The sequence below is a fragment of the Mustela lutreola genome, chromosome 6 (assembly GCF_030435805.1).
Source record: "Mustela lutreola isolate mMusLut2 chromosome 6, mMusLut2.pri, whole genome shotgun sequence".
Lineage (NCBI taxonomy): Eukaryota > Metazoa > Chordata > Mammalia > Carnivora > Mustelidae > Mustela > Mustela lutreola.
In genome coordinates this window covers 58,508,377-58,526,494 of record NC_081295.1, presented here as the reverse complement: position 1 = coordinate 58,526,494, position 18,118 = coordinate 58,508,377, and the positions used below count along the sequence as shown (strand labels likewise).

The 18,118-nt window shown below is 39.1% G+C and overlaps 1 protein-coding gene across 2 annotated transcripts in view; it reads left to right on the top strand.

Annotated features, from left to right (window-relative positions):
• Positions 1-18,118, top strand: part of UTRN (utrophin) — a 509,162-nt gene that overhangs the window by 3,674 nt on the left and 487,370 nt on the right. For both annotated transcript variants that reach the window (XM_059177336.1, XM_059177335.1), the window contains exon 2: positions 2,536-2,706. In XM_059177336.1, the coding sequence (XP_059033319.1) occupies positions 2,628-2,706 (79 nt within the window). In that variant the 5' untranslated portion in view covers positions 2,536-2,627. The remainder of the gene's footprint in view (positions 1-2,535; positions 2,707-18,118) is intronic.

The window sequence follows — 18,118 nt, the reverse complement described above, 5'->3', positions numbered from 1 at the left end:
AATCCTAGCTAGCAGTAAACTCTTGTTCTGATATATGTTGTAATATATGAATTAATATCCACTATTTGCAGGTTAATATTTGGATGTGTTGACAGTTACATTCCCAACTAAATGATTAATTTATTTAATTGGCATTTGGGGTCCACTTAAGGGGCTGTTAGGATACAGCCAAGTTGCTGAACTTAAGACTGAATTGTGATTGTGTTTGGGCTGTAGGGGCAGTATAGTCTAGGAACTATTAGGGCAATGCAGAGCTTTCATTATTGACATTCTTAAAGAAAAGGTGGTTGTGCCCAGTATAATCCTCAATTCTTTAAATTCTGCAGATGATTCTAATTACTAAAGATTAAAATTATTTTATTGCTGGGGCACCTGGGTGACTCAGTCCATTAAGCATAGACTCTTGGTTTCTGCTCAGGTCATGATCTCAGGGTTGTGAGATTGAGCCCTCCTGGGGCCCCAAGTCGGCTCCCGAGCTCAGTGCTGAGTCTGTTTGAGATTCTTTCCTTGTCCCTACCATTCCCCTTCTCCTCCTCTTTCTGCTCTGGTGCGCTCTCTCTCTCTCTCTCAAATAAATAAATAAAATAAAATCTTTTAAAATTATTTTATTGAGTGACAGCTATCCTCAGCAGAATTCATATGATGTACCTTCTAGATTAAAATCTATGTCAGTGGGTATAATGTGTAACTATCCAGATTTTTATTGAATCCACACCATTTTTGAGATCAGTCCTATATATCCAACTATATTCTTTGTTATCTTCCCTTATATAACTCAGAGGCACCTAATACTCAGCAAGTCCAAACCACATTCATGGTTCCTTCCACCAGTGGCTTATCTGCCAGTGTTCCCCAGCTCAGTGAATGACTCACCCTCCACACAGTTGCCCAAACCAAAACTGGGCAGTCCTTTTGCACTCATATCCAGTCAGTCCCCAATTGCTACTGACCTTCTGTATTTGATATTTAAATATCCCACATATCTACCCATTTCTTTCCATGTACCCTTGTTTAGACCACAGTCATTTCCTGCCTATAATATTATACTAGAAAGGACACCCATATGCTTCTCCCCACTTACCATTTTCCAGCATTTCCTTTCTTTCTCTTTCTCCCTCTCTCCCTGTATGTGTACATATAGGGAGAGAGAGACCTATACATAGATAGACAGGCATATGTTGTCCTGTTTGAACTGAAGTTGAAGTCATTATCACACTTCATAGGTAAATATTTTGTCAGGTGTCTCCTATAATCAAAGATACTTGGAAAGATATACTTGCATAATGACAAAACCATGAACCTATACTAAGGAACTTTAATATTCATAGAAAAATATTGGCTGATATATAGCTTCGGTTCACATTTTTCATATTATCCCCCAAACATTTATTTTTTTAAAGTCTAAATTCAGTCAAGGATTATACTGATTGTCATGTTTTTTTTTTTTTTTTTTTTAGTCTCCTTTAACCCACAAAGTTCCCTCTCCCTCAGGTGTTTTTTCCATGATGTTGATAATTATAAGCAGTCCAGATTGTTTATTTTAAAGACCATCCGGTCTAGATTTGTCTGTTCATGGTCAGCTTCATGAGGATACTACATAGATGATGTGGCATATTGCCCGTTGTACCACATGATGCCCCATTATTGGTCATATGAAGTTTTATCACTTGGTTAAAGTTAGGAATAATTTTCCCCAAAATTCTGTTACGCAAAAGTTTCAGATATACAGAGGAATTGAAATAAAATTTTTTTCAACACCCATGTGCCCATGGCCTAGTTTCTCGAATGAACAGTTGCTATATTCTGCTCTTGTCTTCATGGCTTCCTACTCATCATTCTGGTCCACCTACAAACCAGAGTGATCTTTTCAGAAGGCAGGTCTGATCATGTTACTTCCCTGCTTAAAACCATCTTTTAGATCCCCCTTCCTCTTCAGAGAAAGATCAAGAGCTTTGACCCGGTCTCCATTGCTCTGTCGCCAGTCCTGTCTACCTACTTCACTTAGTTTGCCAGATTTCTCTCTTGGGTGTTTTCTCTCCAAAGACACAGGCTCAGCCTCTTGAATCCTCCATGATTCTTCCTGACATGGAAGGCTCTTATTTTTCTCCTCCCACTTCTTTTTTTTTTTTTTTTTTTTTTGCTAATTAAATTTTTCTCATCACTGAAGGCTTGGCTCAAGTGTCTACTTCTTCAAGAAAACCTTCTCTAATTGCCTTGGGAAGGTGCAAGTCCTCTGCTATATGCTCATATGACTCTATGCTTCTCGTGTACATTTGTGACATATCAGTATTATAATGAAATAATTCATTACATAATTAACAGCTTAGTGTCTAGAAACTTCATCATAGCAGAGTCTGGGTCTCCTTTTTAGTCCTATTATCCCCATTGCCCAGATCAGTGCCTTACAAATAGAAAATGCTGAATAAATAGTTGCTGAATGAATGGTTAGTATGGATAACTATATGATTATTTATATTAAACAAAAATGTATGCATACATTTTTTTTCAAGTCAGTACATTCCCTTTTCTTTTTAGGGATTGATGTCGACCTGGATCATTATAGAAAACTGGAAATCTTAAGAAGAGGATTTACTACCGTCTTTGGATTACACTGAAACTCAGCAAAGATGGCCAAGTATGGAGAACACGAGGCCAGGCCTGATGATGGGCAGAATGAGTTCAGTGACATCATTAAGTCCAGATCCGGTAGGTAACGAAAGGTTAAGAAAATGATGGGTTATTATGTATAAACCACTTAAAAGACATGTTTTTTGGCTTGTTCTTGTGAGAGAAACTTCTTTGGAGAAACACGGTTCTGACAAATGACTATTACATTGTAGAAGGTAATGAGCTGTCTCTGAGTATTGTCATAATTGCCAATCCGTTTTGGTCTTATTATATGTTGATGGGCACTGCTTGGTGAAACCCCTACCTGTGGTTGAATGCTTTTCCTTGAGGAGACCACCCCTTTCCACACAGACACAAAGCTGAGCAGTTTTCTTCTTATTGATCTGTTTTATGAAGTTGAAGGGATTATGTGCTTAAAATATGAAGTAGCGGTTTCCGGCAAGGTGGGTCTTCTAGAGTTTTGCTTCATTTACTCTATATCCTCACCCTTGTCTGTTTTTGGTGGTCAGGGTTGGGTCAACAGGCACCCCACCCTTGCTTTCCTTTTGGGACCTTTTTAGGAGTATTCTGAAGGTGCAGTTTTCGCGTGGGTCCCCTAGGGCAGCTTGATGCTTTTCATATGAACATTTCAGTTGGGGATCTAAGGATACCACTCCCTCCCTCAATCTTTTATATAACTGAGTGCTTTTTGACTCTGGCTGTACAAATGAATCAACTGGGGAGTTTTAAAAAAATGCAGATGCACTGGCTCCAGTCCAGACCTGTTGAATAATTTCTGTATTTTTTAAAAGCTTCAAAGAACGATTCTGAGACAGGCTTTAAGGGGAGATATTTTTGGGCAGGCAGGGCCTTTCTGAACTTTGGAAATTACACAGAACTCCACCCTGGGTGTGAACACTATACTTAAGTAACTTTGAGAGTTACTTTGAGGTATAAAATTATATCCAGTGTCACTTTAAAAACAGAAAAGGAAGCTAAACCCTGTTTTTGCTGTGTGAACTATCTTTATCTTATGTTAGGATCCTGTTTCTTAATTATTTGAAATTGCAAAAATATGTACTGAAAAGAAGCTTAAGTTAACAGAGATACATATGTAAGACACACCTTTCCCTTTGTGATATCAGTTGATGGGTAAAGATTTTGGTTATTATAGTCTTGGCTCTAAATATGTAGCTACTATTGTACAACTTTAAGGATTTTTTGGGGGTACTGCTTAATATCCAGTGGTAAAATTCACTCTCAGGATGTTTTATTCCTCTAAATTTCTTTTTGTTTAAGTGTTCTAATAGTATATGAGACTGACGCGCTACCTACTGCACTAATGAGGCACCTACTAAGTGTTTCAGTAGTATAAAGGGCAAGGTAGATATAAGGGATTATTAATATCTTCTTAAGAGCACAGAATATATCTGGAAATACGTAATGTAACCAAGAGGAAAATAAAAGACACCACTCAACACATCCATGCTTGTCATGTTCTATAAATTGTGAGGTGGTATATTCTTAGATAGTTTTCTGAGTCATTGTCCATTACAGTAAGACCTTTGATATTTATAACTATGTATTTTAGCCATAGCCTTAAAAAAGTCATTATATATAAATTTAAAAATATTGGGTATATATGATGAGTACGTAAAACTTCGAAACTCTTCTTTAAATATTATCATTTAAAGAGACTGACAATTCTTGTACATTATTGGGGGACATTTGGGTAGAAATTACCACGTTTTTACCATATGCACACCACTTGGCTCAATAACTCTATTTTTAGAGTTTTCCCCTAGGGAATACACAGAAATGTATAAGCAAGAAGTCAATCGCAGCATTTTTATCATAGAAAAAATTGGAAACACCATAAAAACCCAGTATTGAGGATTAGTTAAGTCATGATTTCCCAATGTATTTGTGAAATAGCACAAGTTCTGATGCATAATTCATAAAAGGATGTGGGGAGAGGGAGAAGCAGGCCTCCCACCCTAACACTGAGCATAGAGCCCTATGAGGGGCTCAACCCCAGGGATCTGGGATCATGACCTGAGCCAAAGGCAGATGCTTGATGACTGAGCCACCCAGGCGCCCCTTAGAGTGTTTTAATACCAAAGCTATGACTGTTACTTAGGAGGCATCTACTTCAAACATATTGAAAAGCTAGCTGTTGCATAGCTGAGATATGAATCACATTCTTTTCACTGGATTATGTTGCAAAAGCCAGTAGATAAGTTTGGATTTGAATGGACCTATTAGTCCCAATCTCTCTTTCCGGAAGGCACTGTTTTGATTCTTTTACGGTGAATACTAGTAGACAATGGTCACGTCTTATAGTACTCTAAAATATACATAGTGACTAGGGAGTGTTCATATCCTGTCAAAGGCATCATCTACCTATAAAGATCCTCCTTGGATGTGTTCTATGCTGAATTTGTTGCCTTTTCAGTTTTTTAAAGGAGTATTTTCCTATAATAAAACTTGAATTCTAATCTGTTCCTTGATGTTTCTTCCTTTTGGAGGACTGGATGGCGGGGAGAGGTAGAGATTGGGTGGGGGAAAAACTAAAGTTGAGAGTATATCGACAAACTTAATCTTTTTGGTTTATGAGGATTCTTTTCTTTCCTCCCCAAACTTGAGTTTGGACAGTCTAAAAGCTGGCCTAGGAGAAATATTTGTGCATTTAAGTTATTAGGATTGTTTATATTACCCTTATCCAATATTAATTTGTTTTATGCTTTGTTTAAATATTTTTTCACATCCTTTGCACCATCTAAATGGATGTGTGACAGTGGGAAAGTAATGAAGTAATGTGATGAGTGTAAAAACTGCACACTTCTTTACGGTTGTAGTACCCTTGTCTTGGATTTGAGTGAATTTTAGAAAAGAACTCGAAAGGATATGACCTTTAATGGTTAAAGGTTGGATAAAAGTAGACCTTTCTGTTCCTAAGTGAAAGACACATAAGTCAAGTTTGTTGTCAATGACTGCATTGTTTGATAGCCTCAATTAGTGAGCTTCAGAAAGCTTAACGAGTTAGTAATGGTTTTGAGAGTGTAGGCCAAGAATTAGAGGTGTTTTTGTTTGTTTGTTTGTTTATTTTTGTTTCTGTTTTGTGTGTGTGTGTGTGTGAAATATATTGGCAGTGGGGTGTGTGATGTGTAAGCTTCTGCTTGAAACATTTTTTTTTTTTTTTTTTTTTAACAAACTTTTTTTTTTTTTTTTTTTTTTTTTTTTTAAGATTTTATTTATTTGTCAGAGAGAGCGAGCAAGAGCGAGCATAGGCAGACAGAGTGGAAGGCAGAGTCAGAGGGAGAAGCAGGCTCCCCGCAGAGCAAGGAGCCCGATGTGGGACTCGATCCCAGGACGCTGGGATCATGACCTGAGCCGAAGGCAGCTGCTTAACCAACTGAGCCACCCAGGCGTCCCTGCTTGAAACATTTTAAGCATGAAATAATAAAACAATTTGAGATGTATATAAAGTCAAAGAATGTCCCTGTTGCTATTTCATTCTTACAATAGCTAACACACTTTAAAGCCAGTAATGGAGACTACATCATCCTTTTCTGTTCTCAGTGCTGTTGTAATTTTTTTTTTGGCACAGAGACCCCTTAATGAGGGTCAACCTCAGGGCTAAAGGCAGGGTATCAACTAGTTATAAACTAGTTATAGGTAGGGATTTTGGCTATTTGGGGATTTGAATCAATAGATTGTATGTATATGTGTGTGTGTATATATATATATATAGAGAGAGAGAGAGAGAGAGAGAGAGAGACGGGAAAGGGCCATTTGTTGAATGAATGCGGTGACCCACACACTATTGTGTGATTCAGTATCCTCTTTAAAAGGCCTTGGGCAGGAAGCTGGAGTGTAACAATTATATCATTTCTTCCTTCACCTTTTCTGTTCTTGCCTAATCCTGGTGTCTAATGGTTGAACAAACGTTAGAGGCCATACAGCCGGCCATGCCTGCGACATGTCTGTACCCAGTCCCTGCTTGCACACGTCCAGTGATGGGATCACACTGATTATGGTGATGATGATGATGATGATGATGATGATAATTCTGGCAGTTTACATTTGTTGAGCATAGACCACATGCAGATGCAGTGCTATGGGTTTAATCCTAACAACCATGATTTTACAGATGACAAACATGAGTCACATAGAAGTAGTTTTCACACTGGCCTTCCTTCTATTTCTTCAAAGGCCCAGGGCCTTTGCATATCCCTCTTTTCCTTGTCTTTATCTGTTAGGCTTCTTCTTGTCATTTAAATTTAGGTTTGAGTGTCATCACTGAGAGGTCTTCCCTGCTGACTTGAGAAAATAGATCTCCAAGGCATTCCTGACTGTATCATTGTATTTAAGTTCCCTATATGTTCTTATTGCTATCTGGCATTTTTCTTCGCGCGTGTGTGTGTCTTTGTGTGTGTGTGTGTGTGTGTGCATGCACGCGCGCCAATGTCCTTCCAAGTAGAATTTAATTCCACAAGAGCAAGAACCAGTACGTCCCTGACATCAGGCCCAGGACCTAGGTCCTAGTAGATGAGCAATGAATGCTTAGTCAGTGAGAAGGGCCACAGAGCTAGAAAGTGTGGGAGCTGGGATTAGAACTCAGGTGGTATGGAGTTGTGCATTTAACCTTTACATGTTGCTGAGTCTCCTAATTTTTTTTTTTTTTTAAAGATTTTATTTATTTGTCAGAGAGAGGGAGAGAGAGCGAGCACAGGCAGACAGAATGGCAGGCAGTGGCAGAGGGAGAAGCAGGCTCCCTGCCGAGCAAGGAGCCCGATGTGGGACTCGATCCCAGGACGCTGGGATCATGACCTGAGCCGAAGGCAGCTGCTTAACCAACTGAGCCACCCAGGCGTCCCATGAGTCTCCTAATTTATTAGGTAGCTTATTCCATTGCTGCTAGATGATTCTTCATTTGTGGTGATCTATTGCTTATAAATTTTGCATGGTATTAATTTGGCTTATACATATCCCTCTACCTCTTTCCTATCCCCAGTCCACTGGGGTTGGGGCTCTGGACCATAATGTAGAGTTTCTCTAGGCCTCCTGACATCATAGCCCTGCCAAGGGAGGGCCAACTGTAGGAGACAACAGCCTGCTTCTCCCAGGCTTGTCCTGGCCTTCCTTGGCTCTGGTCTCTGTCACTTTCTCTAAGAGTTAGCAAAGGGGAGATAATCAGACCACAGGCAGTCTTCTGGGTGGAAGGCAGAGAAATTGATAATTTGTTTCTGATGTAAATTCCCTTTTCTTTTTTCCTCTGACTGCTGCTCAAGGCTTTTCACTGGCTGGTGAAAAAAATGAAGTGGATTTCAGATGCACTGCAATTTGGCACAGTTTAAGCCCTGGTCTGATGCCCAGATGGTTATCTCTGGGATCGAAAGGGTTGGTGGCGGTGGGGAACTGGGGGAGGGAAGAAAAGAGAGGCCAATGAAATAAAAATAAAATGAATTATTTAATATGGAATATTATACCTGGTTATATTTATAGCAGGTCTCCTGAAAATACACTGTTTGCAATAAAGGGAACTTGCTTAACAAGATTCAGTTTAATAAGAATTATGAGGAAGATCACCTTATTTGTTTATCTTTTAGTTAGCCTTCCTTTAGGAGGACGCTGGTTATGTTGCATTGAGGGATTCCTTGATCATTTTTCTCTATTTAAATTCATTAAAGAAATATCTGTGAGGGGATTTTTCTGAACAGCTTAAAGGACTTTGAAAAATTGTTCTCTCCCCCGCCCCTCCGTAGCTTTACTTGGCTGGAATACCTGTGCTTTGGCGGGAGCTCTTTGAGCAGGTTTGTTTTTTTCCATGAGCCCTGGGGATTTGTGGGGAGGGATGGTAACCCTCTTGGAAATTCAACTCTGACAGCGGAGAGCAGCTATTCTTGTAATGCGTGTAAAAATATTCTCCATGTTGTCGCCTCATTATGCTGAAGTAGTGCAATCGTAGAAAAGTTTTCTGTTTTAATGCAATTCTCATGACCTTTTACTGTGCCTGTGGAAGCTTGTAGGTGATCCATTCCCAATCAGGAAACATGAATTGCTGAGAATGTTCTAAGCAATGAAAGTACATTAATTCTATGGTCAGAATGGAAAACTCAATTTTATTGAACCTTACTTGAGGCCAGAAGTTTGAACTAGATGCTGATATGATGATTTTCTGGGAACAAGGGAACATGTGAGTTCATTGCTGCAGTTGTAAATATTAGTTAAAATTTAATTGTGAAAGGATACTCAGGTGGTTTCAGATGTATTGGCCAAATTGTTTGTCCCTTAAGCTGTGTGTGTAGGCAGACATATTGACTCTATTACTATTTTAATTTTTTTGTATGCCTCAGTTGTTTAATAATAAATATACTCAAGTCAGTATTTGAAATATGAGTCATTATGAGTTTTTAAAATCTATTTACTCTTGAAATGATGGCTTGTGGACTGAGAAATCTAAGCCAGATCTAGCTCTTTCACTTTTGCTTCCTCTGTCCTTGGATTTGCACGTGTCAGCTCTAGGAGGCCTTTGCATTGGGCCTTTGAACAACCACCTGTCTAAAGTTTATTTAAATCCTGTGGGTCTTCTCTATCAGAAGCTTGTCCTCCTGTCCTGGTTAATAGGAAGAATTTTTATTTATTTATTTATTTTTGTGAGTGCTCCTGTGGCAGCTAAGATTAAGGCTTGAGATATGGTATGGTCTCACATTGGTTTTGAGAACTCAGTTTCTTTAAAAAAAAAAAAAAAAAATTGGTTCTATCACAGCTGTTGAGCTCAAAGTGTAAAGCAGTAGAATAATATTTCATAGGAGAATATTTTCAAATGAATTTTTCTTTTAATGGGGGGCCTGCCTGGTTAGTTATTATGATTTCTGTTGAGTTCAGTAATGCTAGCATTTAATTATGTAACAATTTTTTTTTTTCAAGGAACAGAAAAAGCACCTAGTGACATTTCTTACATAGCGGAGAAGCCCAATGAATAATGGACTTTGCATCTCTGAAGTGGTACAACTTTGAAATAAATACATCTGCTGTAGTGTAAAAAGTATTATCTGTGGAGATATTCTTTTTTAATTCCATACTTTTAATGTTTGAGAATTTCTTTCATTCTGCTTCCTAGTTAAGATTTTGGTATATGATATACATAATATATACTGGGGATGGGGTTAGCATTTTGAGGTTGATACTCATGGATTGGTTATTTTGTTATTCGTAAGCTATGTGTGAGTCATGTTATTTAACACTAATTCAATAATTACCTAGATGTATATGTATGCTTTTGTTTTGCAAGTTGGGTTTTGGGCTCACTGCATGCAGGACTGGTAACTCAGGCTGCACATCAGAACCACTCTTCTGGATTTGGATTCAGTCGTGCCAGGAGGGGTCTGGGCTTCTGGAGTTTTACCAAGCCCCCCACAGCTTTATGGAGAAAGAAGGCCAGTTTAAGACTGTTAGAACTGAAATGAAAATGGTCTGTGCATTTCAGAGGAGAGCTTTTAATAATAGCCAAATGTTGAAGTTTATTTCTATCTACAAACACTTCCCTTTAAACATTTTAAAAAGACAGTGGATTCTTGGTATTGGACATTTTTTCTTTTGCTTTATATTTTGAAGAGTTTCGCTTATGTTGAGCAAAGGTAAAACCATGGCAGTCAGGGGAGTGAGAAATTTGGTGCATTTCTTATCATGTCCCCTTAAAGCAGAGTATCATAGTAAAATATTCAGCAGCAAAGTATTTCTTTGTTGAGCTCCTTGGTCTTCAACTCAGTGTACTTAACCTCTTCCTGCTGTAAGTCTAATGTCATATCCTGAAGTCTTACATGGAGTCCTTGATCAAATCATTGTAAAAACTTACTGTGTGTATTTTCTAAGAAATTATTTCTAAGATATGTTTTTTGACTCATGGTGGGAAAAAATTCTCATATCCAATCCTATATGTTAGCTTTCCTTTTTTTTTCTTTTTAGTTAAGTTATAATTTATTCATACTGTGGAATAATTTGAGGTAAAAAAAATCAAGTTTTATTTTTTCTGTATCAATATGGGGTGATTTATAAGATGTGATACAAAGTATGAAACATAATCAACGTTTTGCTACTTTTCTTATATTCTTTAAGATTAGAGACAATATTACATATGTATTTCCCTCCCTCTTTTTGTATTTTAAGTAGGTGACATCTAATACTTATATTTAATATAACTAGACTTTCTTTTGACACAAAATAATTTTCCCGTCATTCTTTTAAAATGCACTCATTTTCAAAGAATAATTTTTTATTATGTCAAAGATGAATTAGGAGTTAAGTGACTTTTTGAGCACTATAGCGAGTTCCTTGAGGATCTGTAAATATGCGCCGGAGGTCTTGAGATGCCCTTGTCTACATTTAACTAAACCAAGCCAAACACCAAACTCCCACTCTTAAAGTCCTTGAGTTATTTGCAGGAGTGTCTTTGAGCTCTGTAGCGTCTTTGAAGATATAGGAAGGGATTTTCATTTCTTTATTGATTATACAAGCTTTGGGGTGGATCAAAATGTGTACCTGCTCTTTTTTTTTTTTTTTTAATATTTTATTTATTTATTTGACAGAGCGAGAGCAAGCAAGTGCACAAGCAGGCAGAGGGAGAGGGAGAAACAAGGTCCCCGCAGAGCAAGGGGCTCCATCCTAGGACCCTGCAATCATGACCTGAGCCAAGGGCTTAACTGACTGAGCCACCCAGGCGCCCCTGTAATTGCTCCTACACATGTCACTGTGTAGAATTTGAGGCGGGTGCAGAGATTTACTTGTCCTGCTGCTCCCCAAGGCATACCTCATATGTAAGTTCCCTTGCTGATCAAACCTGCCACCTACCAACCTTGAGTGGTCTGCTTCTGCTCTTTCTCTGGGCTCTCCTTGTCTTTTGTATATGGAAGCCAGTTTCAAATTTCATTCAGGGAACTCTTGAGGTTGTAAACAAACATATGCCCTTAAGTTTTTTTAACTATTGCAAGTATTGACTCAGAGCTGGGAGAATGAATCAGAGTCTTATTTTGTGTTGAAGGCTCCTGGCCTTATTTAAATGCCTTATTCAAAAGCCACCCTCTGGGGGGGCTCTTAAATAAGTGAGTTCTAGTTTACTCTGTGACCCTATGTAGTTCCTTTATAGGTGTTTAGAAAATGTCATACTGCAAAATGTAAGGATATTTATTTATTTTTGTGTTTTTACATGTGGCATCCGTGGCCAGTTCTATAAGATACCAGATTCTTATTCATCTATGAGATCCCATTTGAATACCATGTGAACAGCAAAAGATCAGAGTGACTTGAATTGTTTTAACTTACATGTGCTTTTTCAAGAGACTTAACCTGTTATAGGTTAGAGGAGTGTTCATATTTGGGGAATGCACATATATGCTTGCTCTCTCAGACTGGCTTTATTGAACACTTGGCGTATGACAGATCTTATTCTGGGGACCTGGCATGAAGGCAGATTGCTCAGAGAAGGGAACTCATTTGCATGTATGTTTAAGTGAAACACTGAGAGATGTCTGCCACCACTTTCTCTTTCTAGCAGCTCTGCCTTCCCCCTGACACCACAGTACCCTGTGCAGGAGGCAAACGGCACCATGGGAGGACTGCCCATGGTCCTTCTCTTGCCTTTGCGATATGGCTGGCTTCGTTTTCTCTGCTTGGTTGTTTTTCCCCTCCTAAGCCTCCAATTTTGAGACCTTCATTCTTCAAACAGCATAAGTGCCACAAAGCATTCTACTTTCGATCACCAAGCCAGAGTCAATCTCTCCCTCTTGTTCAGACTTTGTTTCGATTTTTGGCTCTTCTTGCTTGTGTATGGTCCATGCTTCCCCAATTTGATTTTTCAGTGCCAGCCTTTAGCTTAGTCTCCACACACAGCAAGTGCTCAATAAATGCTTATGTGTATTTTAGTGTTGTTTAAAACAGCAAAAGAATGTGTACTTTAGTGTTGTTTAAAACAAAAAAAATCAGACTTCCTTATATACATACCTTAATCAATCAGCAAATGTCTTGTTAAGTCATTATTGCTAGGTGATGGGCTCAGAGGTGAGCAAGACATATATGTCTGTTCTTAATATGCTCTCAGGCTAGTTAGGAGAGGAGTGAACAGACATCTTGCACAAAAAACAGTGTAATGCACACAAGGCCATAGGAACATGGAAGGAGTGAGGAGAAGCTCTTGTGTTGGTGGGAACGAGGTTATGACTGGTAATAGCGCCTTAACAGGAGGGAATTTGAGATATGCCTTGAAGGATGCTTAGTACACTTATGGACAGTAAGGAAAAGACCTACCAGATTGGTAGAAAAGAACAATACATTTGGAGTCTCTAGCTGGTAGGTGAGTGTGGCTGCGGCATTGTGGATGGTGGGAAATTGGGGCCATATTTTAAAAAGCTCTTTTGAAGCAGGTTAAAGGGTTTGATCATTTTGCTCTAGAGAGCCACTACAGGATTTTAAGTGGGTTAATGATGGGCTTCATACTATTTTTCAGAAAGATAATTTGGTTGGCAGTGTGAAAGGTAAATTTAGAAGGTGGCAGAGTTAGAGGGATGCAGGGAAGCAGGTAAGGGTTGTGAAAATAATTGAGGTTAGAAATTTTGGGGGCTTCAACCAAAGTGGTAGAGGTGGAGAATGGAGTAGGGAAAGGACCTGGACGATGGTTAGCAGTTAATACAAACCTGTAAAGGTGCAATGTAAACTTCACCTTCATGGGATTTGTTTTGTATTTTTCAATTGGCTGGAGAGTTTTTTTCAAATCATGTTTAATTCAGGTTCTCAGCACTTTTAATTACTAGCTTTTTCTACAGAACGAGCTTGCTTTCTTTCTTTCTTTCTTTCTTTCTTTGACAGGCAGAAATCACAAGTAGGCAGAGAGGCAAGCAGAGAGAGAGGAGGAAGCAGGCTCCCTGCTGAGCAGAGAGCCCAATGAGGGTCTCAATCCCAGAACCCCGGGATCATGACCTGAGCCAAAGGCAGAGGCTTTAACCCATTGAGCCACCCAGGTGCCCCCAGAATGAATTTTCTTAACTTGCTTTATTTCTACATTTTATTTATTTATTTATTTGTCTTTTTTTTTAGAGAGGAAGAATGGGAGGTGGGGCAGAGGGAGAGGGAGAGAATCTTAAGCAGGCTCCACACCCAGTGCAGACCCTGATGTGGGGCTTAGTCTCACCACCCTGAGATCATGATCTGAGTTGAAATCAAGAGTCAGGTGCTTAACCCACCAAGCCACGCCAGTGCCCCTAATTCCTACATTTTAAAGTAACTTCACTCATCAGTTACACTGACTACTGCTTTTTTTTCTGAAGTCTTGTCTTTTGGCCAGTTTGTTTCAGTAACTTTGAATTAAATTGTTTCAGTAGTAGTACTTTTTCTATAAGTATATTCTGAAGGAAATGTGCTTCAGAAAAAAAAAAAGTAGATTAAAATGAGAAGAAAGAGAAAGTTTATTCATGTTTATTTAGTATACTATAAAAGTTCTTTGAGATGGTAGCAAAAGTAAGGTAATACTAATCTCATCTTACAGTGCAGATAATAGTCTTGGACAGCTAAAAGAAAATCTGTATGCAAAATGAGCCTGGAAAACTATTTCAGAGGAACTTTGAAGAATAGAATGTTTCATGTGACTCTGAAGATAATGTCATCCTGTATTACTAATTTCAGCTGCAACAGATAGGCTAGAGTAAATGCAAATTAAAAATAAATTAAGAACAGATGTTGAGCAATACCTTTCATTTAGGGAATAATTAAATAGTGGAAAGGTCATTGGAGTTCAGTCAATAAAGCTGAGATACTCAGAACTCATAATTATTCAAGTAACAGTTCTTAATATGATGCTTTGCTGTGGAGGTTTGGATAATAGGAGAAAGAAAAGGCTGTTATTGTTGTATTGTTTTTCTTTTGAGTACCATCTTCCAAATTCTTTTATTCAGTAGGCTAACTTTAAATTCTGGTATATAACCTGGTATCTCAGAATGGTGGTTCTCTTGACCTTTAAGACAAATTAAAAGGTCTCATTTGAAAAGTATGCATCTTTGGGTTGGGCATTGGTGGTGTGTAAAGTTTAGATTTGGACAGTTTAACTGTCCCTCTTGTTCGTGAATCCAGCTTTCTTTGAGATTCAACTGTATCTTATATTCTGGAGATCGTTAGGGAAGGACTTGTCTGACTCTCTGTATCTGTATTTATCTATCTGCTTTGTCTAGTCTATCTGTGAAAGACATTTTGTTTAATTTTAATTTTAATTTTTTTTATTTTAAAGATTTTAAGTAATCTTTATACCCAACTTGGGGCTCAAACTCACAACCCCAAGATCAGGAGTTGTATTGCTCTATCAACTGAGCCAGCCAAGTACCCCTATAAAAGACATTTTGAATGGTATTTTGTTACCTTGCTTGTACTATGTGTCAAGCCTTTGAACTGGCACAGTGCAATGAAGACATAGTTGTAATTGTCAATTGTTTTTCATCCAAAGAAGATGGATCTCATCAGATTTGCTGTTCAGGAGAATAGATGCCTTGGGTTGGGATGGTGGATGGGGCCAGGCTGGATGCCTGGAAGACTGCTGTGTGACTGAGACAGTTGAATGAATGGTAAGCAATATTTTTAGCCTGAACTAAGGGATGGTGGTGGGGTTAGAGGAGAGGGGTGAGATGGAAAGCTGTAGGCGGGAGACAGACTTAATGGGACGTAGTGTAGGAGCAGTCTGCCTTCTGCTTCAACACTTGGCAGGTAAAGTTTTACTAGTAAGGTTTTGGTGTGAAGGAGGTGGGTAGAGGGATATATTTCAATATATATCTAATGTATAGGACATGGAGATACACACACACACACACACACATAGATATATACGGATATATCTGTATATAATATACATGATCTCCCAGGAGAGTGGCCTGGCTGGGATCACATCCTTGAGAATTGGCAGCTGGATTCTTGGCTATGTTCCTCACTAGTCCATGGAGCTCTTTTAAATATATTCTTAAAATTTCTCAAAATTTCATCAGGAACTGATTTATTTCTCTTTGTATTTTCTGAGATTTTTGACTGACCCTAGAATGAGCCTCTGGAAAAGGAATTTAAGAGATGGTAGATTATGGCAATGGAAGATGAGAAATTAGGTAGTTTTTGATTTTTATTATTTTTTTTTTAAGATTTTTATTTATTTGACAGCGAGAGATCACAAGTAGGCAGAGAGGCAGTCAGAGAGAGAGGGGGTAGCAGGCTCCTTGCCAAGCAGAGAGCCCGATGTGGGACTTGATCCAGGACTCTGAGATCATGGCCTGAGCCGAAGGCAGAGGCTTAACCCCCTGAGCCACCCAGGTTCCCTGATTTTTATTATTTTTAACAGATATTGGTGCTTGACACCTTGGGAGTTGACTATGTATTTATCTTCCAGGGTCATAAGAAGGCTACTTGCAGATGTCATCCTAGCTAAGTGGGTTGGCTTGGGAAGGGAGAGGGAGGGGTTAGGAAATGCTTACTGTGTGTGTAAACTTTTTTTACAAATGTGCCTATGCACATTTTCTGGGTAAAGGTGTCCATGGTTTTCATTATATTGTTATAGGAGGCCTATGACCCATCCAAAAGTTGAGTCCTATTAGGGTTGTGTCTCTCGTGGGGTTTCAGTCTTTTCTGATGGAAATGAAATGGGCAGTCAGTACTCTGACATGAGTAGTCCCACACTGTTGAAACAACTCAGGTTCTGGACATTATGTTATAGCCCCTGTTGTCTCAGAGCCATTCAAGCAAAGGGCCTGATTACTAGAATTAGGATGAGTAGACACAAAGTTTGAAGGGCAAAATTTCTGATAATGTTTGACCCAGTTTTGCATATAATGAATTTTTATTTGTTGATGAATCTTTCCCTTTTGTTGCTAAAAGTGGCAAATAATCAGCCATAAATTACTAATTAACAGTCTGGTTCAGATTTTTTTTTTTTTAATTAATGAAACTTGTGCTTCATCAAGCTTAGGTCGAGTGGGTATCACAATGCTTTATTTTTTCTAACATCAAAGGTAATTTCTTTTAAAAAATGTTATATTTGTCACTTGAAAACAGGCCATTCTCTCCTGTCCTCACGGGGTAAGAGTAGTAGGTCTCCCTGGAGGACTCTACTGTCTGTCTTTTACATTCGGACCACACCCCTGGCCCTCAGCTTAAATCTCATGTCATCAGACTGCATCCCCACCTAAAGCTCATTGCTGAGATTCTACTCTGTCCCGTCATCATTCTCGCTTATTTCCTCGTGACTTCAGCTCCTGGTTCACTGTCACTATCTCTAAAAGTTATTCTTGTACTTTGATTTCAATGTAAGCATAGGTGATCCTTCTAACACTCCATCTCTCAGTTTTTGAACTTCCCTTTCTAGTGATCCTAGCTTCCATGGTGATGGTAATATTTTGGTGAAACTATGTTGTCATCTATGCCTGTGGCCCCTCCATAATCTGAATTTTAAGTGTCACACTTGCTGCCCATCATATCTGATTCTTCGGGCTCACTCCCTCTTACATCACAACTCTAACAGTCTCTGATCCAGTGGGATCTGTAATTCCTTGCACCTACGACCATTATGGTGTTGCCCATGCCTTCAGATCCCTTTTTGCTCTTTACTGAGCTTCCGTGGTCAAGCACTCCTTTGCTTTCCCTGTCTTTCTTCTGCGTCATAACTTTGTTGGACTCCAAATCTGGTTAAATATGACTCTTCACCTACTCTGTATCAGCCTCCATGCAGAGGAATGAGGCTGGAGATAAACACAACCCCAATAATGCATGCCTTCAGTGAAATTCATGATCCCATGTGAGACTGTAAGGCTGCATGGCAGTCACTCTTGCACTGTTCTTCATGGTTATTTCACATGTCTTCTCTTTCCTGAAACATTACCCCTTCCTCCCAATCCTGATGCTTAGCTGATGACTTTGCCTGTTCTTGTCCTAAGAAAATTGAAGTAAACTGAGGAGTCCCCAGTCTGCCTCCAACCAGCAACTTCCCAAGGCCACCCAACCATGCCTCCTCTTGCTTGCTCAAGGACATTTCCTCTCTCCTATTTCCCTCTCTAGTGGAGCCCTGCCATTAGCATTCAAGGTATTATTTTTCCTCTCCTGGAAGAACTGTACTCTTGATCCCACCTCTTTCTCCAGCTATCACATTTCTCTCTTGTCCTTTATGAAAGAGTTCCTCAAGAATTTTATATGCCCATGGTTGCAATTTCTCTCCATTCATTCTCTCTTAAAACCACTTCAAACAGGCATAGCCCCTACCATTCAACGAAAAGTGCCCTGAAAGTCGCTACGGATTTCCCTATTGCTATCCAGGGGTCAGTTCTCAGTCTTTATTTTATTCATTTCTCTGTAGCATTGACACAGGTGAACCTTTCGTCCCCCACAAAGCACTTTCTTCACTTGGCTTCTAGAATATCTCACACTCTTGTGGTTTCCCTCTTGTTTTCCTTTTGCTGATTCTTCCTCCTGACATGGAGGGCACAGTCCTTGGACCTCC